This window comes from Durio zibethinus, chromosome 23 (assembly GCF_047325235.1).
Source record: "Durio zibethinus cultivar Kanyao isolate XHJ-2024 chromosome 23, ASM4732523v1, whole genome shotgun sequence".
Lineage (NCBI taxonomy): Eukaryota > Viridiplantae > Streptophyta > Magnoliopsida > Malvales > Malvaceae > Durio > Durio zibethinus.
Window position 1 is genome coordinate 4,582,635 of NC_143184.1, and position 22,373 is coordinate 4,605,007.

General features: G+C 32.5%; 5 protein-coding genes and 1 non-coding gene across 23 annotated transcripts; 3 read left to right on the forward strand and 3 right to left on the reverse strand.

Moving 5' to 3' along the window:
* Nucleotides 1-228: 228 nt before the first annotated feature.
* LOC111314181 (NAD(P)-binding Rossmann-fold superfamily protein) lies at nucleotides 229-2,565 on the reverse strand. 2 transcript variants are annotated; one of them, XM_022915304.2, is made up of 3 exons: nucleotides 2,367-2,565; nucleotides 2,092-2,163; nucleotides 229-1,185 (listed from the first exon to the last, which is right to left on the reverse strand). In XM_022915304.2, exons 1-3 carry the CDS (start codon nucleotides 2,444-2,446, stop codon nucleotides 381-383), a joined length of 957 nt encoding a protein of 318 aa, XP_022771039.2. In that variant the 5' UTR covers nucleotides 2,447-2,565; the 3' UTR covers nucleotides 229-380. The 2 variants fall into 2 exon arrangements, with proteins under 2 accessions (XP_022771039.2, XP_022771038.2); XM_022915303.2 differs by having other exon boundaries at nucleotides 2,092-2,166.
* A 331-nt stretch (nucleotides 2,566-2,896) lies between these two features.
* On the forward strand, nucleotides 2,897-2,968 carry TRNAP-UGG (transfer RNA proline (anticodon UGG)). The gene has a single exon. It is a non-coding gene; the product is annotated as a tRNA-Pro (tRNA).
* Nucleotides 2,969-3,587: 619 nt separating this feature from the next.
* On the reverse strand, nucleotides 3,588-4,298 carry LOC111314184 (uncharacterized). Of its 2 annotated transcripts, none has more exons than XM_022915308.2 (2): nucleotides 3,929-4,298; nucleotides 3,588-3,826 (listed from the first exon to the last, which is right to left on the reverse strand). In XM_022915308.2, the coding sequence occupies exons 1-2, from the start codon at nucleotides 4,146-4,148 to the stop codon at nucleotides 3,732-3,734; spliced, it is 315 nt and encodes a 104-aa protein (XP_022771043.2). In that variant the 5' UTR covers nucleotides 4,149-4,298; the 3' UTR covers nucleotides 3,588-3,731. The 2 variants fall into 2 exon arrangements, with proteins under 2 accessions (XP_022771043.2, XP_022771042.2); XM_022915307.2 differs by having other exon boundaries at nucleotides 3,588-3,847.
* Nucleotides 4,299-4,454: 156 nt separating this feature from the next.
* Nucleotides 4,455-6,086, reverse strand: LOC111314183 (C2H2 and C2HC zinc fingers superfamily protein). The gene is made up of 5 exons (XM_022915306.2): nucleotides 5,930-6,086; nucleotides 5,780-5,822; nucleotides 5,552-5,593; nucleotides 5,193-5,463; nucleotides 4,455-4,909 (listed from the first exon to the last, which is right to left on the reverse strand). The coding sequence occupies exons 1-5, from the start codon at nucleotides 5,935-5,937 to the stop codon at nucleotides 4,647-4,649; spliced, it is 627 nt and encodes a 208-aa protein (XP_022771041.2). The 5' UTR covers nucleotides 5,938-6,086; the 3' UTR covers nucleotides 4,455-4,646.
* Nucleotides 6,087-7,581: 1,495 nt separating this feature from the next.
* On the forward strand, nucleotides 7,582-13,710 carry LOC111313412 (uncharacterized). Of its 16 annotated transcripts, none has more exons than XR_016332739.1 (7): nucleotides 7,582-7,885; nucleotides 7,999-8,811; nucleotides 8,910-9,144; nucleotides 9,219-9,389; nucleotides 10,752-10,789; nucleotides 12,905-13,054; nucleotides 13,444-13,710. XR_016332739.1 is itself a non-coding variant. In XM_089752915.1 (7 exons), the coding sequence occupies exons 4-6, from the start codon at nucleotides 9,231-9,233 to the stop codon at nucleotides 12,979-12,981; spliced, it is 264 nt and encodes an 87-aa protein (XP_089609041.1). In that variant the 5' UTR covers nucleotides 7,584-7,885; nucleotides 7,999-8,811; nucleotides 8,910-9,144; nucleotides 9,219-9,230; the 3' UTR covers nucleotides 12,982-13,001; nucleotides 13,113-13,710. The 16 variants fall into 16 exon arrangements, 11 of the variants coding, with proteins under 11 accessions (XP_089609043.1, XP_089609041.1, XP_089609042.1 ...); XR_016332737.1 differs by having other exon boundaries at nucleotides 12,905-13,001; nucleotides 13,113-13,710; XR_016332738.1 differs by having other exon boundaries at nucleotides 12,905-12,995; nucleotides 13,113-13,710.
* Nucleotides 13,711-16,456: 2,746 nt separating this feature from the next.
* On the forward strand, nucleotides 16,457-21,871 carry LOC111314186 (RNA-binding protein BRN1). The gene is made up of 9 exons (XM_089752155.1): nucleotides 16,457-16,771; nucleotides 16,993-17,075; nucleotides 19,127-19,178; nucleotides 19,340-19,465; nucleotides 19,629-19,708; nucleotides 20,430-20,609; nucleotides 20,801-21,143; nucleotides 21,238-21,381; nucleotides 21,458-21,871. Exons 1-9 carry the CDS (start codon nucleotides 16,600-16,602, stop codon nucleotides 21,583-21,585), a joined length of 1,308 nt encoding a protein of 435 aa, XP_089608281.1. The 5' UTR covers nucleotides 16,457-16,599; the 3' UTR covers nucleotides 21,586-21,871.
* Nucleotides 21,872-22,373: the final 502 nt, after the last annotated feature.

A 22,373-nucleotide genomic window follows, 5' to 3' on the forward strand; every position in this document is an offset into this window, starting at 1 on the left:
AAGTACGAGTTATGTCAACCTTGCAGCAAAATTTTTTTCACTACGAAAAAAAACAACTAGATTAATAAATTATGGCCTATAAATATAAACATAATTTGGGCGACCAAGTTACATGTGCAAAAAATCCAACATACTTAACATTATTATTTATTATTACATACCAAAATACCTTTAAAATATAAACTGACGGTATTTTAAATTTAAGTATAATTAAAGGGATTACCAATCTTTCCAACTCCACATCCATCTTACCGCAAATGTCAATTTAAGTTTTTACAAACAATCAACTACTGTAATTAGGCTCGCACAATTAGCTCATAATTCAAAGTAAACAAACAACACATTATTCAAAATGTATCCTTTGGGCAGCATTTATAAAATTACTGCACCTTATCTGGTTCAGGAAATTGCAATCTCTTAAATGATGTAAAACCTCCATCTACCACCAAATTATGCCCACTAACGTATTTTGCATCATCCGATGCAAGATAGAGTGCAGCATCAGCTACATCATCCGGTTCCAATGTTGCTTTCCCTAACTCACCAAAGTTATGTATCATTTTCACAAGCTGCTCAGCATCAACGTGTGGATAATACTGGCTCATCTCGTTTATTGTAAAAGGAGTTGGGACTGCAAAAGGTGATATGCAGTTGATGCGGATTCCATGCTGGCATAGCTCTGTCGCCATGGACTTAACAATTCCAATAACAGCAGCCTTGGACGCGCTGTAAGTATGTTGAGCTAGTCCACCCATCATTCCTGCGACACTAGCTGTGCACAGAATGGAGCCAGTTCTACAGGGGATCATCACACGTGAGGCGTGTTTGATCCCAGCCAAGACTCCTCTCACATTTATGGCTATGACTCTATCAAAAGCAGCAAGGTCAAGGTCAACAATGCTAGGAGGAGTATGGCAAGGTACCCCAGCATTATTGTACATAACATCCAGTTGTTTATGTTTGGAGAGGGTAAAATCAACAGCATCAGAGATATCTGATTCTTTTGTTACATCACAGGGAATAAAAGTGGCATTGGGTCCAAGTTCTTTCACTATTTCTTGCCCAAGTTGGTGTTGAATATCAGCAATGACAACTTTGGCACCATTACTAATGAATTTTGCTGCAGTTGCCTTGCCAATACCGCTTGCTGCCCCGGTGATTAATGCTACTTTGCCCTCTAGCTTGCTTTGATAGCAGTATACAAAGAATGAAATATTTTAATTACAGCAACCTAACAAACTAAATACTGTAGCTTATATGTAGTAGAAATTCAAAGAAGATGTACAAATGCTATCTTTCCATCGGTATCTTCAAAGCTTAGACGTGCATTCTTTAATTAGTTAAACAAATCACTGTAAAAGTCTAGTGGGAATTCCCAATTCAAGCCCAAAAAGGCGGGTATTACTAGAAAAAAATAGCAATTTAAGACACGGCCCACATTTATCTACTATGATAAAGGATAATTAAAGCTATTTGGGTTTTCAATATAATTGAACTACTAAACTAAATAGAAAACCATTTTTTATGGGTTCAAATTGAAAACTTAGTAGGCCTTTGATTATTTATTTTATGATCAAACTAACTTATAAAAATTAAAATGTTTATACATTATAAAACTGGCATACTGGCACACATTGCCCAACTCGAATCCAGACGCAAAGGCCGAGGGAGTTGGCAGTTAGGTTGGACCTTCACCTCAGGCCTTTCCATAACTCTGTAAGTTGTAACGGCTTTAAACTCTGTAAGTACGTTCATTTCAATATGATGCACTACAAATTAAAGTTTTTTTTTTAATTAAAAATGATTGTCTAATTCATTTTTGTACTTTTTCTATGAATTGTAAATATAAGAAATATATATATATATATATTAGGCCGACAAAGAACTAGTCAAATATTTTAGAAGGGCATAGTCCCTCCCGTCTGATGGCATCTTCCAGAGCTTGTGTCTGGATCATTAGATCTCTACTAAATAATTTATATTTAGCTGGTAAAATAATGAAAATGCAATAATATAAGAGTATAACAACCAATAATTGGAATAAAAAGAAAAAGAAGGATTGAGATTTGAGAGTTGAGAACATTGACATACCTTCCAGTTTGTGTCGACAGTTCCCTGTTTAAAAAGCTCTGAGCAAGTGAAGCTCTAGATATGAAGACATTTCTGCTGTTTTCACAATAGCAAAACAAAAAATAAGCTGTACATTTACACTAGAAAATAAAAGAGGAAAAGAATCCCAGAAAAAAACAGTGCAACAGATGAAGGAGCTGTGCAAACACAGGAGCTGCCTGTAACTCAAAAATGACTCGGAACTGCAAAAGAAGAAGACCCATACACTTTAAAAAAAAAAGAAAAAAGAGACAAACCTTAATCCAATCCTGAACATGCTATGGCGTTTGAGAAAGGAAAGAGGGAGAGAGAGTGAGAGGGAAGATGGGTAAACCATTTTGAGTTTCTGCCAAATCAGGGCCACTAACAAAAGAGACAGAGAAGAAAGATATCGCTATAAATTGTCGCAAAAATGTATCATTGATTGAACCAAATTCACTTGATTTTACCTATGATATAACCATAAATGAACAGAAAGGCTTAGTAAAGTTGCTAGGGTAATCTTGTCATTGGGACTCGTCAACTGTTATCTTTAGCGTATTTGACTTTCCTAACATGACAGAAGAAAATATCTTTGCCAGTAAAGCGCCTTTGGTGAACAAGCTAGAAGGGCATTTTCTTTTTGGTTGAAACTTCAACGTAAAGGAATCAAGTTACTCATAAAATTAGTTACGTAATTTTATGAGACTTTTAACTACTTTCCTTACTGCAAATCTGCAATAATTTAATTAATAAATTGTCTTCAGAGCTTTCTATATATTATAAAAATTCCCCTGGACTGCCGACTGGGCGTTTGGTCTAGTGGTATGATTCTCGCTTTGGGTGCGAGAGGTCCCGAGTTCGATTCTCGGAACGCCCCTTACTTTGATGTTTGTAATTGAAGGTATACCCTTTTTGGCATGGCGCAGTCTAAGTGACAGCAACGACGGACACGAGTACGGTACCGGGGCATCTTCGTCTTTCAACTTCGGAAAGAGAGGGCATGGATGCCACTTGGAATAAAATAATTCAAATTTCATTCGCTATATTTTTTTTGCGTTTAGACAGAGTGATCAGAGAAAGCGGAACAGGGTTTAAAATTGTAAAAGAAAAAAAATTTTGCCTAATAGAGAGAATTTCGAGATCTTAAACTTGGGTACCTAATCGAGGACCTAATTGAGAAACGCACACCTAGACAAATTGCCCTCGTCGATTTCCGTCCTCAGGGAAGGGAAACTTATTTATAAGACGTCTAAATCAATCTTCCAGCAAATGATTATCCATCACAGAGAAAATCCAGCACTAAACGGAGGTCCCAGGAAATTGAACGGATGATATCACAACCTTACCGACATTCTTATCTTTGTGTCTCAGTCCCCGTCCTATAATCTTTTTTTTTCTTTTAATATTTTTATTTTTGCTTGCTTTCCTGTTTAATTTGGGAGATTTTTGTTAATATGTAAGAAAAGCCTCAAAATTTGATCAAAAAGAATTGATCATGATTAGAAAAATATGCCCTGATAATTTGATAGGAGTTGATCTAATGGTTTTTTTTTTCCTCTTGATTACAAGGGTAACTGAAATTAGTCAGCCAGAGCATGAGATGACATCCAACTGCTAGAATGAGCAACGAGGTGCGGCAATTACAGCTCCTCAAAAGAGTCCTCAAGCATGAGCATTATATGGTAATAATGATTTGTGGTGCCTGGAAAAAGTAGAACTGGAGAAGCTCCCATTACTACATAAAAATATGACGAGGCTGCATAAATATCAAATCATCAAGAGGCAGCTAGTTATATTCATTTCTTTACAAATAGCACATATAAGAGAAGCTCCAGACCTGTGGGGTAACAGCAACTTTCAACTGCATTGCAATCAAAATCTAACCACATTTTCCATTTAGCATCAAACAACTTGATGCAATTTACACTGTAAAAAACACCAAACCGAAGTTTGAATGAAAACTCATCATCAGACTCGAGAAATGCCAGTTGGCTCTGATTGCCTGTATAAATATTATGGTCATGGTAAAAGTTATCAAAGAGACACAGAATCTTCATTCATTAGGTCTAGTTTCAAAACTATAAGGTAGGATCCCTCATTGTGAGAATAATGCAATCATAAAAAGGGGGCAAAAACAATCATCGTAATCCCAAATGGCGAATGGTGACATATTTACATTATTTTGGCACAATTCAAATCATGTTTAACCAAACCAATGCAAAATCCCAAATAGTGAAGTGATAAACCTGTTGGCTTAACTTTGAATTTCTGCATTGGCCTAAAACAATTTGAAGCCAGATATTCTTTTGCAAAGTTTATATGCTTCCCAGAAGACAAATTTGCCATAAAAAAAAAAAAAAACGTCAAAGTAAATGAGTCTACTTCTTTTCGTCTTTTATAAAATTATCAATGCTTCAAATCTAATATCAAGCTATCCTCCTAAAAAATATTACCATCACCCTTAATCATTGGAAAGCTTCATGTTCAATAGCATACATGTGCTTATTTAAGCTCTTACTTTAAATATGGAAGCAAAGCATGCAAGTTTAAACAGATTAATGATTAGCTTCAGAGGGCCGTGCATTGGCATTGAAATTGTCAAACCCTCCACTTGTTGGGACTGCAGGATTGGTCTGATATGGTGTAGACATAGCCATGGTGGGTGCTCCATTAGAAGAAGTAGGTGTTGTTGCAGTTCCAGGAACTGTCAATGGTGGAGCCAGTGTAGGAGGCAGCGGAAGGCCATTTACTTGACCAGACAAGGAAGGAGCACCTGGTGGTCCCACCATTGGTGGCATGCCTTGAACAGGAACATAACCTGGCAATGTCACCAAAAAGAAAAAAAAAAAATCAATTCCATCCTAAAAGTGCAATTGAGATCTAGAATGGAAAAGCCAATGCCTTGATTGAAAGATGACAGAATAAATGAAACAAGGTATTCGCCATATAAAACAACAGCTTTATGGTAACATGTACACAAAAGAAAATTCTTTAAGTTCACTATCACCACATAAATTCGTGATCGAGTATACATATATCAACCAAATACCCAAACCTCATATTAGCAACAACAAGAATAATATAGATGATCAGAATCTTACCTGGAGCACCTGGAACTGGTCTTGGCAGAACAGGGGGCCTCATCCCTGGGATCATTGGTTGATTAACGGGTAATGGTGCACCTCCTGGAATAGGCATAACAGGTGTTGGAAGAACAGGAAGTCGGGGCCTCTGAGCCATTAGATGTTGATTAAAAGCAGCTCCAACCTGCTGGAAAGCTGCAGCTTGGCCAAGATGTTCCTTGATCCTTTGGTCAATTAAGCTCTGGGTCTGTTGCTCCTCAAATTGCTGATAGTACGTTCTAACATTTGCCTAAAATTACACAAAGAATGAGCAAAAATGTACAATTCACAAGATAAATAACTAAATAAAATACAAAGAGAAAAATCTCTTTAATTACCTTGTGTTTGTAACCTGCATTGTGTTGTTTTCTAACCGATGGCTGAAATTTAACCCAATAAAATAATTTTTCAGCAATTTCTCTAAATGAAACAAGCAAACTAATAAACCATAATTAATTTTCGAAATTTAAAAAAAAAAACCTGTTTAGAAACTAAATATGAAAGAATTATATTAAACATAAACAGATAAAAGGAAAAAAAATACACTACAGAATCAGAAAACTTACAGAGTCGTGAGTCAAATAAGTGTCGCAATAATCACAATAATAACTGCAAATTGAATCCAAATAGACATACACATAAAATGTTAATAAAAAAGTTTCCGAGTGATAATGCTAATTTCTTTTAAGATTAAATAAATTGGTAAAGATCCTTACCGAGGCATGGCTGTGAGAAACTCAGAATCGAAGCTGATTGCAGATCATAAACGCTAGAGAGGAAAGCGCGCACCTGACCGCTGTATAGAGCAAAAAACCACAACCCTAGCTCAAAGACAAGGAACAACAAAAACAAAGAAAATCGGATTTTGCCTGCGTTCTAGAAAATTTGATTAGTGCGTGGATTTATACGATCTGTAATTGAGGGTCCTAGGAATCGTGATGAAATATCTGACGGACAGGATTGGCTAATTGGTCATCACATACGACGGTTAATAAATTAGGAACGTTATTTATAAAGTACGGCAGTTTTGCTGTTAATACTTCTATTTTTTTTTTTAAATAAAATCATTTTAACTAACTAATCACTCAAAATTTGATTTGTGTTCATATTTTTAAATCAATACAAATAAGTTAAACTACTATAATAAACTTTCATGCAGTTATTTGTATTTTATTTTTAGCAAGCATAATTTTTAAAAAAATCAAATTTAAATCTTTAAATAAGAAATAAATTAAAAAATTATTTGATATATTAACAAGAGTTTCAAAAGACATGTCTCATTTTTTTTAATTAATTTTTTTAAATATACACTGAAAACATATATTATCATTTAATTTTATTTATATAATTAAAAATTTTTATTATCAAGATAATTTTTCATAAATTAATTTATTACTAAATCAAATCTTCAATTTTATTATTTTTATATGCATTATATTCATTAATTGTTATGTGTGATGATTATATTCCTTTTTAATTTTATTTTATTTAAGAATAATTTTAAATATTTATTTCTTTTTAATAAACATATTTTAAGTGAATTTTATTTTTAATATTTTTAAAATCATAAAAATTAAATTGTGATCATTAAAATTAATATTTTAACATTTTAATAATAAATCATGGCTGTCAGCTATTTTTTTTAATTATAATTTTCAATGAAGGATAATTTGATTTGTAATTTTGATTGGTCTACCAAAAATAAAATTGGTTTGTAATTATGGATTATAATGGGTTGGGTCGACATAGGATGAATTTTTGCTCAACTCCAACCTCATTTTATAAAATTTATATTTGATTTAATATGAAAATATTATTTTTTATATTTGATTTGTAAATATATAAAATTATAATTAATTTGATTTAAAATTAGTTTAATAAACCAAATTTAATATAATATTTATAAAATATTATTTAATATAAATTATATTTTAATTATATATAAATATAATATTTTATTAAGTTAATATTTTAAATTAAAATATTAAATAATAATTTTATTAAAATAAAATATATAAAATTAAATTTAAATAAATAATAAAATATATATTTTATATATATCAAATCAAATCATGATGAATTTACCTAAATCCACTCGACTTGATTTAAAATTTGATTTAAAAAAATATTTTATAACATCCGATCGGATGAAAATCCAACGATTTTGGATAGATTTATCGTCCTATTATCAATTGGTAGTGAATAGCGATCATGCAAAGACAAATATTGAGTTGAGATCATTCTTTTAATTGTCTTCAAGTCTTTAACCTAATGATAAATATTAAAGACATGACTTCTAACTGAATTTGTCCCTCCCTTGTTACTTATACTAAGATTTTGCTTTATGTAACAAAAAAAAAAAAAATCAAATTCAATTATCCATCCTTTTCCCCAAACCCATGCAGGCAGGCAACGGCTACCAATCGCAATCCGCAGCCCAATTTGTACTTTTTGGCACGCCAATCACAATTACAAACCAAAAACGCTCAAAGAAGACGGCGCCGTTTCCACCGACCATTAAGACACAAACTCCATAACAGAATCCCTCTCCCATCGGAAACGCCATTCATACCGCACATTTTTCCCAGAAAACCAAACTATCGGAAGAAAGTGGGAAACACAAAAACATAAATGGATGGCAATTCGGCTTCTCGAAATTCCTTTATTTTCAGGTCGGTTTCAAGTCTCCTCACATCTTCTTCTCTTCTTTTTGGTTACCAAGAAAACGAAATGAAAGTCAAGGAAAATGTGAATGATATTTTGAGATTTTGATTTTCCATGACAGGGACCGTTAAAGTTAACCGGAAGCAGAGTTGAGCAATGTCTTCGTCGGGTGCCCTTTATCACTTTGGTACCAGTGGAATCTCCGTTGCAGTTGCCAACGGCCTTACACATCCTCTAGGCTCCCTTTTTTTTTTCTTTAACTTGATTTTTTCAAGTAATGATTAATCTCGCCTTTTTAACCCCCCCCCCCCAAAAAAAAAAAAAAAAAAACTAATGAATAAACCAAATCTGGTTCTTGGTGCATTGCGCTGTGGCACTTAATAATGTTGTTTAAGTGAGAATTTTAAAATTGATGGAAAGTTTGTCTAAGCTATGATTGGGAATGAGTATGACATTTACGTAATTGAGAGGTCTCCAATTTGCATTTCAAGCATGGTTTGAATGCTATTATGAGGGATTGCGGATAGTGCCGTCTGTTAGTTAGTTTTTTTTTTTTTTAAAGTTAATGACTGTAAAAAGAAATAGTCTTTTTTTGCTTTTTTTTTTTTTTGTTAATTATTGAGAATGATCAGTAAACACAGAGTCTGAACTTGAAGGAAAGGTTTTCCTTTTTAAGTTTCAAACATGAAGTACAGAATGCATTTAAGTTAAAATGTTTATAGTATACCATTTTGAGAGGAATTAAGTTAAAATTAAAACATAAACTTACAAGAATGCATAAAATGGCATATGAAATGAAATTTCTTGAAGTAGGAATCATTTTGGCTTTGTTGAATCTATAGCTAATTGATTTATCTATGCTCGTAGCACAGATGTGCTTAAAGCTAGGCCCCAAAGGCAGCATGTTGGTCAGAGGGGTCCTTTGATTGGAAAGGTATTTGACCAACGCTCTCAGCTTAGTTTCCTGATGATGATTATCTAGTTTATCCGATTCAATTGAGTTGAATTCATTATTTATATGGACGTAAGCAGGGACCATTGTTCATTCAAGTATTGAAAAATGAAGGACCAAAGTCTCTGTATCTGGATTGATGCCACCATTGACCAGGCCTCTTCTATATGGAAGTCTCCGTCTAGGCTTGTATGAACCATCAAAATATGCCTGTGAATGGGCATTTGATTCCACCAACATCTTGGTCAGGGTTGCATCCAGAGCATTTGTTGGTGCCATTTCAATTGCCATGACCAATCCTGTGGAAGTTCAGAAGTTAGTGTTACAACGTTACATATTCTGATCTTTTAAGGTCATTGTGGATCTAAGAAATAGTTTTCTATCATCAGGTGCGATTACAGATGAAAAGAGATTTAAGACAAAGAGGGCCAATTGCAGAAATATGCAGCATTGTCTCCAAAGAGGGAATAGGTGCTCTTTGGAAGGGTGTTGGCCCTGCAACAGCTAGAGCTGCTGCTTTGACTGCTTCACAGCTTGCAACATATGATGAATCCAAGCAGGTCAATTTCTAAGCATACTGTTTTTCAGTTTAAATATCCACGAAGTAATTTTCAAAGTTTTTGGATGATTTATTTCATGTTTGATTTATCATCTAGCTAGAGTGTCTGTTTCATATTTCTTTTCCATTTTTAAATCTTTCTAAAATTCTATTAATGCAAATATTGGTGAAATGGACACTTCTTGAAGAAGGATTCTATCTGCATCTCACGTATGACACTGCTCATAGGTTTTCTCTCTTCTTGGCCTTATTATATAAATCGTTAAAGTTGACAAGTTATGGATGAACTTGAAACTTGTAATAAAAAATAAACATCTGGAAATAGTAAATAATTTAACTCAAGGAAATATTTGGTTTTAGAGACAAGAACAAGGGTTTAAATTTGATACTTTAACTATCAGCTTAATGTTTTAGAATGTGCCATTATGTTGGTGAAAGCTTTTCTTTTTGCCATTATTTTTTCCTGGGTTTTTTGCATCTCTTGAAGTGCAAGTACAATTGCTAGCATGGTGAGCACCCTAATTACAGCAACCATTGAGATGGTTAAAACCCGTCTTATGTTGCAATGAGAAAGTGTTGGAAGCTATAAAAATGGATTTCATTGTGCATATCAGGTATTGAATTGGTTTTACTTTATGTGCCTTTTCATGTATTCCCTCCATCATTGTTCTTTGAATTGTTCATTTTTTCACTTCAAATTTCTCTTTTGTACTTCCAAGTCTCTTTTATTAGTTTCTTTTGGTGCTGCAATTAAATACATTTTTTTTTGCTCGCTAGAGCTATATAGCATGGATGTTGTGACCATAATGTTGCCTTCAATACCCTAAGAGAACAAGAAATCTAATGCTCCTCTGCTCTTCTTCTTATAATATGCTTATAGTCTGGTTCATAGTGTCCAGAATTTATGCCTTGTTGTATTGAAGTTTTCCCAATTTCTAACCTACCAAGTTTGGTCTCTTGTTGTTGTCGAGGTTTTCTACTATCTCATTTACACATTTGTTTGTTACATGCTAATACACTGGGGCTTGTTGGATATTCTACTTGTTTTAACCATAAGAACTGAGGTTGGACATAGTGGCATTGCTGAGAGCTTCTACCAAAATCAAAAGAGAATTGCTAAGAATCAGTATGTCATTTTCTGGGGCCTTTACTTCTTTGGGGGTGTTGGAGGTTAGAGATTATAGATTTAACCTCATTTTAGATGTTGGTTGATATGGCCTCTAAAGGTTTGACAAAGTTTATTTCCAAGTCATGCTATGTCTTAAACATTTGTTTTATTTAAAATTTATAACACGTGGTGGACCTTTCACCCATAAATACACAACTGATGTTCTTTCCAATGTATTTGCATTCATGGTTTCAGGTTCTGCGTACAGAAGGCTCCAGAGGACTTCATAAAGGGTGAGATTGTACATAAGTTTCCATTGTTTCTTTTTTATTTTTTTATTTTTTTATGCATGTTAGTTTAAATTTGTGGAGAATGGAATAACATGTATTATCCAGATGGTATTGGACTGAAGCTGTAGAGTTAGTTGCAAGGCATTTATTTATTGTTAAGCTTTATCTTCCTGTTCTGATTTTTAATTTCAACTTGAAAGTTCTTAATGCTTGGATATATTTGAGATGGTGAGCTCAGAAAAACTGTAAAGTTTGTTAGTTCATCTTTTTTGCCCCCCATTATTATCATTTTGTTAAGCTTTATCTTCCTGTTCTGATTTTGTTATCATTTGCTGCAAATTACAATTGGCAGTTTCAACAATTTGATGTAAATAATACTTTTCTACATGATATTTTGGAAGAAGAAATATATATGAAGGTTCTACCAGGATTTGGAGGTCATCTAGAAGCAAATAAAATATGCAAGTTGAAAAAAAGGCTTTATATGGCCTTAAACAGTCTTCTAGGACTTGGTTCGAGAGATTTATCAAAGTAATGCTAGCAATGAGATATAAACAGAGTCAAGAAGATCACATATTGTTTATCAAGCACTCTGATTCAGGTGAATCACAGTTCTATTAGTATATGTTGATAATATAATTATAACTGAAGATGATGAAAAAGAAAGAGAATCTCTAAAATAGTATTTGGCTAGAGAATTTGAGATAAAAGAGCTAGGGAGAATAAAGTACTTCCTAAGAATTGAAGTAACTCACTATCTTCATCTCACAACAGAAACATATGATGGATCTTTCGAAGAAAACTGAGAAGCTTGCATGTAAACCTACAAATACTCTTATAGATCCTAATCATAAAATTGAAAAAGCCAATGAAGATGCTACTGTAGATAGAGAGATGTACCAAATATTAGTTAGAATACTCATTTATCTCTCACATACTAGACCTGATATAACATATGCTGTGAGTGTGATAAGTCAATTTATGCATAGCTATTTAAAGGCCAATCCTGAGAGAGGTATCTTATTCAAAAAAAATTTAGGGCTAGTTCTAGAAGCATATACAGATGTTGATTATAAAAATTCAGTAACTGATAGAAGATCCACCTCAGGCTACTGCACTTTCTTAAGTGATAATCTTGTGACTTGGAGGAGAAAAAAACAGAATGTAATGGCAAGATCAAGTGCTGAAGCAAAGTTCAGAGCAATGGCTCAAGGAATTTGTGAACTACTATGGTTAAAGATTATCCTAGAAGACTTGAAGATCAAGTAAGATAGACCAATAAGACTCTACTGTGATAACAAGTCTGTAATAAGTATTGCACAAAATCCTGTGCAACATGACAAAATAAAACACATTAAAGTATATCAGTATTTCATAAATGAGAAACTAGACAATGAGTTGATTTGTACACCTTATGTATCAATCAATGGTCAACTTACAGATATGTTGACTAAAGGTCTCAGTAGTGCAACATTTCGAAAAATTATTTTCAAGCTGGAAATGAAAAACACTTATTCACTAGCTTGAGGGAGAGTGTGAAAAAACACTTATTTATAGCTAGTTGAAATTTTGTAATCTGTATATTTATATTTCTATCTCTAGAATTAAGCATTTGTATCCCTATGATTAAGGACAAAAAATTAGAATAGACAATTTCTCAATTATAAGATTAGTTTTTTAGGAAGATTTAGTTTCTTAGTTTAACCCCTAGTTAGTTGTATATAAACCTAAGATTTTTGTATAATTCTTAATAAGCAGTTTTTTAATATACATTCAATTTTTCTCATAATTTTCTACACAATTTTATTTCTTAATTTTTTCACATTACTCATTATTTTTCTCATCACTTTTGTATATGGGGTTTTGGCTGTATAATCATGAAGCCAAATTTGGTGTTGTTGTCAACTATTATCTAACATGTTTTACTATTTTTATAAATATTTTCTAATAAAAAAGGGTTTACTTACAGTTATGGTAATTGATGAAAGATAGGTAATCTTGTCTGCATTTTTCATATTGATATTTTAGCCCTTAGTTTTCTTGCTTGGTTTCTGAACAGTTAAGGTCTTTTACAAGTAATGATTGATAATAATTTATGATTATCACATCGTTTCAAAGTGAATTGCAGGGCAGAACTCGGCTGGCAACCCTGTAAGGAACAAGCAGGAAACCAGACTTGTTGGTGCATGTTTTGACTGGCATTAAAAAGGTTTAGGTACAACCAACTCTCATTTTTGCTTTGAGAGAAAGAGAGTTTCTTTTCTTAAGGTATCTCATCCACCTATTCTTATGAAAACTTTTATTGCCTCCAACCTTAATATCACAGATTGTCTTTATCATATCAGTTCCTCAATTTGCACATCCACCCTATGATTAATTTCTCAATATGCTGCTGCCACTTGCAAAATCCTCACTGCACCCTACCCAGCCCAACTGCTCCATCAACAAACCATCTTTTTGTTCTTTTTTTCAATTTTCAAACATATTTATAGGTAATTACCAAGACAATTGGTTTACGCATTGGTAGGTCTCATTCTTTATTATTATTAATTAATTTAATAATGTAGTTTTGACAAAATATCCTCCTATATCATGTGAACAAATGGTTTGGATTCTGACCTTTTGTGCCCGACTTTTTGACATTCTTTTAAAAATAGCCCATAGTTTCCATTTAGTTCCCCAATCAATGCCATGGGAATCCATTAGTGGCTATTGGCTAAGTTCAAGTACATCTGGTTTTCGGCCCTGAAACAAAGCTACCAAGTCACCATCAGTCTACTTATGGCATTTTGACCTTACAGCTGGTCCAACATGGGATGCAGGAACAGGGTCCCATCAAATAGTTTTCAATTTTTTTTTCCTTCTCATTAACACCATGTAGGCATGTACTCGCAAATAAATGAATTACTACTATATTTATACAATCATTTGACGATAAATTTAGTATAAAATAAAATCATACTAGATTTTCGGTTTGGAACCTTTGGAAGAGGAGAAAGTCGAAGAAGAGGCGTGCGTTGGCGGGACAGTCTGGCGCACTTATCTCTTGCGCCTGGTTTCCACGCTAATCTACCGCTGCACCCTTCCATTCGCTTTTACTTTCTTACCCTCCGGCTCGGATTCCCTCCTCACAACGTATAACGGTATCCGTACTCCTTTACTACTGAAAATGATCCTGACAAACAGCATTTGCTTTTGTCAATCGTCAACCTCTTTTCTTTCCAATTTCGCTTTTATTTTGCTTCTTACTTTTTACTTTTATTGAAGGTGGAAAGTATTATTAATAAAATAAATATTTAAGTTTTATTATTTATGAATTTGATTTAATTTTATACTAAATTATTTTATTTATTTTTAGATTTATTAATTGATTGATTGATTTGATTATTAAATAATTTTTATATAAATAAAATATTTAATTATAATTATAGTTTTTTTATATTTAAAATTTTATAAAATAGATATTCAAGTTAGAATAACCTAGAATAGCTAAGTTTATATAGGATAGGATTGATCTAGAAAAGGGAAATTTTGAAAAAAATGATGCCTTGCTTTTTTAGGAATTACTATGAACAAAACATTTTACAAGCTTTTTTTTTTATTACTTCTATTATTATATTGTTTTCCCTATTTTTACAATAAAACCTTTTACTTTCCTTAAAAAATTTGAGTTTAAATGGCCGATGACATTTTTTATTTTTGGTAATACTACCAAACTACTTGACAAGGTAAATATTCTTCTTTAAAACCTAATTGGATAAAAAAAAAAGGAATGGGTTTTATTAATATTAGTTAACTCACTTAAAAAGCATAAACGTGTCAAACAATGCAAAATACAAAAAAAAAAAACATAGCGTCACACCAATATTTGAGCGTTGAGAAAATATATATTTAGCTTAATTATCTTTTTGATAAGTTGATATGTTATTAAAATTGATATTTAAAAGTTGTGAGTTTAAGAGAATTTAAATGCATGATATTATTTTTTAATCAGATATGTAATATAGAGAGTTTAAAAGTAAATTAATAATTTTAAAATATATATATATTTTTATAGTGTCGCTACTTCATCTTGACCGATCAAAAGGATGTATTGCCAAAAACTCTTTTTTTGAAAAGTAATATAATTTTCAGAGCGAGAAATTTTTATCATAAAAGTAAAGTTGTAAAATTATATAACTAATATTACTCATTTAATGTGTCAATTAATTTTTTTAAATTATAATTATTTTATGTTATAAAATTTTTATATTTTTTAAATAATATTTATTGTACCAAATTAAAAAATTAATTACTTGATTTATTTTTAATATTATACATAATTTAAAAGTTTTTATTTGTCTTTTATTATAATTTTAATATATTTAATTTTATTTTTTTAATTCAAATGTTTTTTGCATTATTTATATTATAAATGTTAGTTTGTCTATCAATAAATGCTTTTTTTTTCTAATTTAATAAATTAATTATACCTTATTATAAAGTTAATAAAATATTACTAATATTTTATATATTACTATATTTAAACTGATAACATTGAAACTATTAATTTGTGCAACTAATAAAATATTTTATTTTGGTACTTTAAAAAATAATATTTGATTTTTCAGTAATATAAAATATAAATGTTTGATTATAATAAATTTATAATTCTTAACTCTTAAATGTTAATAATTAATAATTATTAACTATATAAGTTGATTTTAAATTATAAGTGATAAAATTATCTTAGTAATTAAATTATTATAACAATTTAAAAAATACTATTGAATACTATTTTAAATGAATTAAAATTCATATTCACTCATTGAATAAAGAACACATATACCATTGAATTAAATGCTCGAATGATAATTTAAATATAATTAGCAATTAATCATTCTAAAAAAATAAATCATATTCATGACATCAAAATAATACTTATTTTATCAATATTTATGTGATTTATTAGTAAAATATTGAACTTTTATTTTAAGTGATATTTGTGCTACTTATTAGTAAAATATGGCAAGCAAAAGTACTATAAAAATAATACTCATTTTATTCAATCAATTTAAAATATTAATCATAAATTTTAAATTATAAACTAAAAGTTAGCTAAAATAAGATATCAATAAATCATGTAATTTCATGTAAACAACAAAATTTTTTTCTTCAAATTTCACAAAAAAATGTATTTAATTATATTAGAAAAGTTGGAGATTTAGTAAATCTTTTGTAGGGTTATTATATAGTAAGAATTAAGAAATATAAATATTATTGCCCTAAGAAAATAAATTGGTTTCGAAAAGAAGAAAAAAAAAATTCAAAATGACTTGGACTCTGGATGTCAGCGTAAAACTAAAACATTCCCTTGCACTTTTTTAAGTTGTAGTGTTCTTTTTAGCAAATGATAAATTTTTTGGTAGAATAAATCATAAAATTTTCCAAAGCAAGACAGCGGATTGGAATCACCAAAAAGTGAAAATAAAAATTACCAAATAAGGCAAAGAAAATGAAAAGGGTAAATACGTCATTCAACATCGGCCTTCCTTCAGTGTTCAAATCCTCGTTCCAGCTCACAACTGTACAAGTACATGGACATCGACTTGCGCAGCTGGAAGGGCGGTATCGTAAATAAACCCAAACACTAGCCCCACTTTGCAGCTATTTTAATTAAATAATAATAAATCCATTGAAGATCCAACTTTGCCATCAAGAAAACCTCCCCCCCAAAAAAAACAAATAAACTCTCTTTCCGCTAGAGAGAGAAAATAAAAGAAAATTCGGAGAAAAAAAAAAACAGAGAAAATAGAGGAAGAAGAGAGGCATCAATGGCGGAGGGAGAAAAGGAGAAGAAATCAACGAACGAAGAGAGCGTGAAGCTGTTCGTTGGTCAAGTGCCGAAGCATATGACGGAAGCTCAACTTCTCGCAATGTTCAAAGAGTTTGCTTTGGTCGACGAAGTCAACATCATCAAAGACAAGGCTACTCGCACCTCTAGAGGTTCAACCTTGTTGTTTTCTTTTTCTAGTTTATTATTTCTTTTTGAAGTTTCTAATCTCTCACATTTCTCGTTCTCTTTTTGCCGTTGTTTTTTTTTTTAGTGATTTGTATGATTCGTTTAGTTTGGAGTGAGATTTGCGGTGTTTTAGTGAGGTTTTTGATGTTTGGAACCCTAATTTTGAGTTATTTTCTCGTGGGTTTTTTTTTCTATGTTGATTAAGGATGTTGCTTTGTTATATGCCCGTCGAGACAAGAGGCCGATAAGGCAGTCAATGCCTGTCATAATAAGAAGACTTTGCCTGGGGTTAGTTCAATTTTTGAATTTTGTTTCCTTGTATTGCCTTGATTTCTAGTGATTCATTGCCACATTGTTAGTTATTGTTCTGAAAATCTACCTGCTATTGTCCAAAGTTGGTTGTAGTGATCTTAGCTTATTGTAATTAACTTGACGCTTGTAGCTTATCCTGACAAGCTGACATGCAAATGTAGCGCCTGAGGACGAAATCTGTCCACTCTATTTGACTATTGAACTCTGAAGCAATCAAAATTGTTAGTGCATTTTGGATATTGTGGTTGTGGCATGACTCTTGCTTGCTTTATACGTTTTTGATACTGACAGCTTGCATCATATGAAATTAGGTCTTAACTATCCAGTAAAAGTACCTTAAACTTGTGTCTATTTGGTATTTGTGACGAACTCAGTAGAAATTCATAACTGTTTCATTGTGCCGACTAGGGTACATGCTAATAATGCAGTTTTAGAATGTAGAGTACTGTAAGTTTGATAATTATTTATAAAGCTCATTTGTAGTAAATTGATATCGTGAGTTTTAGAGACAATGGAAAAGGAGATCACTACATCAAATTCCAGCATGCTGTAAGCTTAGTTTTTTTTTTTCCACTTAACACCTGGTTGTTTTCTGATGAAATGGAGTTTTGAGAAATTTTACTACTGTGTAGAAGATGAAGGCTGGGGCTTTATATACTGGAGATTAAATTTTATAGAACATAATTTGGACAAGAAACAGGATAATTTGGTTATTGAAACCATGAATTTTCTGAATTTCAAATAATTAAGCAAACAATTGGTCTTGGAGTTCTATTTATAGGTTGTCGTTTAAGGCTAACTACTCTCCAGCCATTTGTCTTGTTATCATTTTATGTCAGTCAATACCTTTCAGATTTGTTTGACCTTATTAAAATCTTGGGGCAAATAAAAGCTTAGATTATCTTAAGAATTATACTATAGTTGAAAACAAGGAGGTAGCTGATAAAAATGAATTGGTCTGGCTACTAATGTCAACATAATGAGTGAAAGTATATAATTTGAAAAGAAAAGAATGAGGTGATATTGCAGCTTTTTGGAATAAGAGGAAGCATTTTTGTGTATTAATGTAATTAAGGAAATGCATGATCAAGAGATGAACCTTTCAACAATTATAAGGTAACATCAATATGAGCTGGGCTTATTTTCTTGCTCTTTCACAATATAACCAAGATCTTGCCTTGTCTGACTCACTGCCCTGAGTTCCATTATATGCCTTAGTTGTTGACTATTTATCATTTAGACCACCTGTTTGTTCTTGCAATATTTTTTTCCTTTTACCATAGAAATGAGCTGCTGTATCAAAGTAGCGTAGTTATGATGTATGAACTGGAAGCACATCAGTGCTTTCTTTCTCCACAATGTAGAAAAGAAATGAATATCTGCATGTAGCTGGACAAACAAACGAGCCTGAAAGGATCTCGCAATTTCAATTGTAATATTGCAATTAAAAGTATATAAGCGCAGATCATAAATGAAAATGCTCAATATATAATTGCTTGTACAGGTTAGATCTGATAGATTTTAAACAATAGCAGAAGAATTAGATAATTGTGCATAAGCACAGATCTAGGAATCTAAAGAGAAACAAAGCGAGTGTCTCTTCTGGGACACAGTGTTAATGTATAATTTGCTTGACCGGGATAAATTTGATTTTAACACTGATGTATCATTAGGTGGTTACTAGTGTGACCGGATAAATTTATGCCTCAGGTGTTGATGTGCGTTGTGGCAAGTCATATTCACATTTTATTTTCATGATTGATCATCATGCATTCTGATATGGTGGTATAAGATATGGCTGTTTATACAACATGGCATATCCCTGATCTAGGTTTAGAGTGATTAACAACTCGGTCCTTTTATACAACTTTTAATGAAAAATCTAGGGACAATCCAATATGAAGTACTTTATTGCAATCACCTATGTCTGCTTTAATATATTTGTGTTTGGAGATTACTTTTACTAAGTGGGAGTCTTGTTACCTCCCTGATTAGAACTCATGTTTCTGTTTTTTTGTCCTATTTAGGCTTCTAGTCCATTACAAGTGAAGTATGCAGATGGCGAGTTGGAAAGATTAGGTATGTATAACTTCAGTGAATTAATTGCTTATAATTCTGCTTCCTACAAGGTTGGCAGAATTGATCCTCATTCACACTTTGGTGATTCATTTTTTTTTTTAATATCAAATCTTTGACTAAATTATGAATTGTGTCTTTGTTTTACTGCCCGATGGATCTAGAGCACAAACTCTTTGTTGGCATGCTGCCAAAGAATGTCTCGGAAGCTGAAGTTTCTGCTTTATTTTCTAACTATGGAACCATAAAGGAAATACAGATCCTAAGAGGTTCTCAACAGACAAGTAAAGGTACTTTTTCTTTTATATCGGATTCCTTTTCTTTATTTCTTTATTTTTTTTTTTTTAAAAGAAGAAAACCATTTTAAGTGCTTAATTGTATGAACCATAAAAACCTCAATCTTAAGCTGATTGCAGTATTTGAATTGTAGCTGTTTTGGTTTCTTTATGGCAGGCTGTGCCTTTTTGAAGTATGAGACAAAAGAACAAGCCCTTGACGCCCTGGAGGCCATTAATGGAAAGCATAAAATGGAGGTTTGTATTTTGTACATGTTCCTGCTGTTGAAAATCAACAAATTAGCTCAAACATTGTTCTGAGTACCTACTCCTGTTTTATATGGTATCTTTTGCATAATAAGTGTTTCGAAGCACTTAAAGATTATGTACTAATCAGGTATCTTACATGGTCATTGTTCATAGGAATGAATTACGACATCATAATTTAGTTATCACTTAATTCATGGTGTTAGCACTTGCAAGAACTCAAGTCACTAAAGTTTCCAATATAAACCTGGAAATCATTTGCACATGCATAAAAGATGATTTCTGTGGCTTAATAACCCTATTATGAATTGCAAGCCACAAAACCAAATTCATTGTCGTGAATTGTTGCATGTTGCATTTAGTATCAAAGTTGTCAACCAAATGGGCTCTCTGTAGAAGCACATTATCTTTGTCTTGATCAAGTCACACTTGGGCTTACATCTGCAATTTCCTGCTATAACATAGTGGATTTTGGAATGCGTAGATACAATGGAAGTTCTTGTCTTCATTAGACTGCATTCTTGTACCAGATAAATAGCCTTTACTCTTTAATCAAAGGCATATCTTTATCTCTTGGCATCCAAATATGAGTTAAGGAGGTAGTAGCCACTGCCTTAAGTAGCACCTTTTCTTATCATGTCCAGTAGTGTGTTAGTTATTCTTGAATAAAAATGGGGTATCATATTCTGATCTTTATCTTCTGCTGTTTTAGGGCTCAAGTGTCCCTGTTGTTGTCAAATGGGCAGATACAGAAAAGGAAAGACAAGCTCGGAGGGCCCAGAAAGCCCAATCTCAAGCTTTGAATATACCAAATGCTGATTCACAACATCCTTCATTGTTTGGAGCCATGCCAATGGGTTATGTTCCTCCATACAATGGTTATGGATATCAGGTAGGTTTTTCAAATGCTGATTTACAGAAACCAAGATGACCATAGATATCTAACATATTTTGGGTCTCATAAGTGATTCTATTTTCTCCAATTTTAACCAAGTTACGGAGGATTGTCTAATTTTGTTTGTATGATGTTTTGACTGAGCATTTAATATCTAAATATGATTGATCATCTCATTATTTATTTAGGCTCCAGGAAGTTATGGAATTATGCAGTACCGCTTGCCACCAATGCAGAATCAGCCTCCATTCCACAATATGGTTTCTCCAGTAAATCAAGGTGCATTGCAAGGAATCACACCTGACCTCGCTCCCAATATTGCTCCTAGAAATAATGCTATGCCTCCTGCAAGTTATGTGGGATCGGCTTATCCAGCTGTGACAGGTGTTCAGTACCCCATGGCATATCCCGGGGGAATCATGAGCCACAGTCCATTGACTGGTTCACCTGGTTCAGTGCCACAAGCAAATACAAGCAGTAATTCTTCATCATCTTCCAGTGCTGGTACAAGTTCAGGAGGTCAGATTGAAGGTTTGCTATCTATGGTCATCTTGGTTTTTGTTGTCTTTCAAAAAGTCCAATCTTGGTGGTGGCATGTTATTAATTAGTCTATGCTCTGACCTAGGTCCACCTGGTGCAAATCTATTTATTTATCACATACCTCAAGATTTTGGTGATCAAGAGTTGGCTACCGCTTTTCAAGGATTTGGTAGGGTCTTAAGTGCAAAGGTTTTTGTTGACAAAGCAACGGGGGTTAGTAAATGTTTTGGTATGTGCATTATCTTTACCTCTTAATCTGATATAGTGTTAAGGAATTTTCTCTCTCAAGAACCCCCTCTTTGCAGGATTTGTTAGTTACGACTCTCCAGCAGCTGCTCAAAATGCAATAAACATGATGAATGGATGCCAATTAGGTGGTAAGAAACTGAAGGTTCAGCTTAAGAGAGACAACAAACAGAACAAACCTTATTGATTGGGAGGTGAGTCTTGGAAGGAAGCAGAAAATGTCTGTAACATGTGGTCAACATGGAACTTGGATATATTGACTGACTGGTGACTTCAGTATCAGCATTTTGGGTGGATTGAGGATAACCTGTGGTTATATGTGTCACTCCATCCTTCTTGTAATTGCTTCATGGGATTAAAATCCCAGAAACTTGTAATTCATGGTGCATTCGTTGCCTACACGATTTGTATTCTGTGTATCATTGAATTCCATTTAGACACTAATTATTAATTTATTGATTTTTCCTTGAGAATATCTGTTCTTATTTTAATCTTGTGGGGACATCATGATTCAATGTCCCCTAAATGTATTGTTTCCACATTCAATAACTTGTTTTTCTGCAATTTGATTTTTTTTCCTCACCAAGGTACATTCTGGGAGTTTATTCAACTCCTGTGTATATTCACTCGAGAGCATTGTACTTAAGCACTTCTCTTCTGTTCACTGGGGCAATTTATTTTTGCTGATATTTTTTTAAAGAGCAGCTTCCTGTTATCCTAGAAAAGAATGGCTTTAGTAGTGGGTTTGTTTATATCCAAGTTGTCTGAAGTGATTGTCCAAGTTTCTTTTAGAAATGCATTCTGATCTATGACATTCAGGTATTATAAAATCATCTGTACATTGAGGTCCTGTTATCTTTGAGGTTTTTGCATGTGATTTCCTTTCTGTCCATCTTGCCATGTAATCCCTCCAAGTCTGTCCCATGCAGATTTTTACCGGAATTAAGATTTGTCATATACGTACTTGTTTCCCTT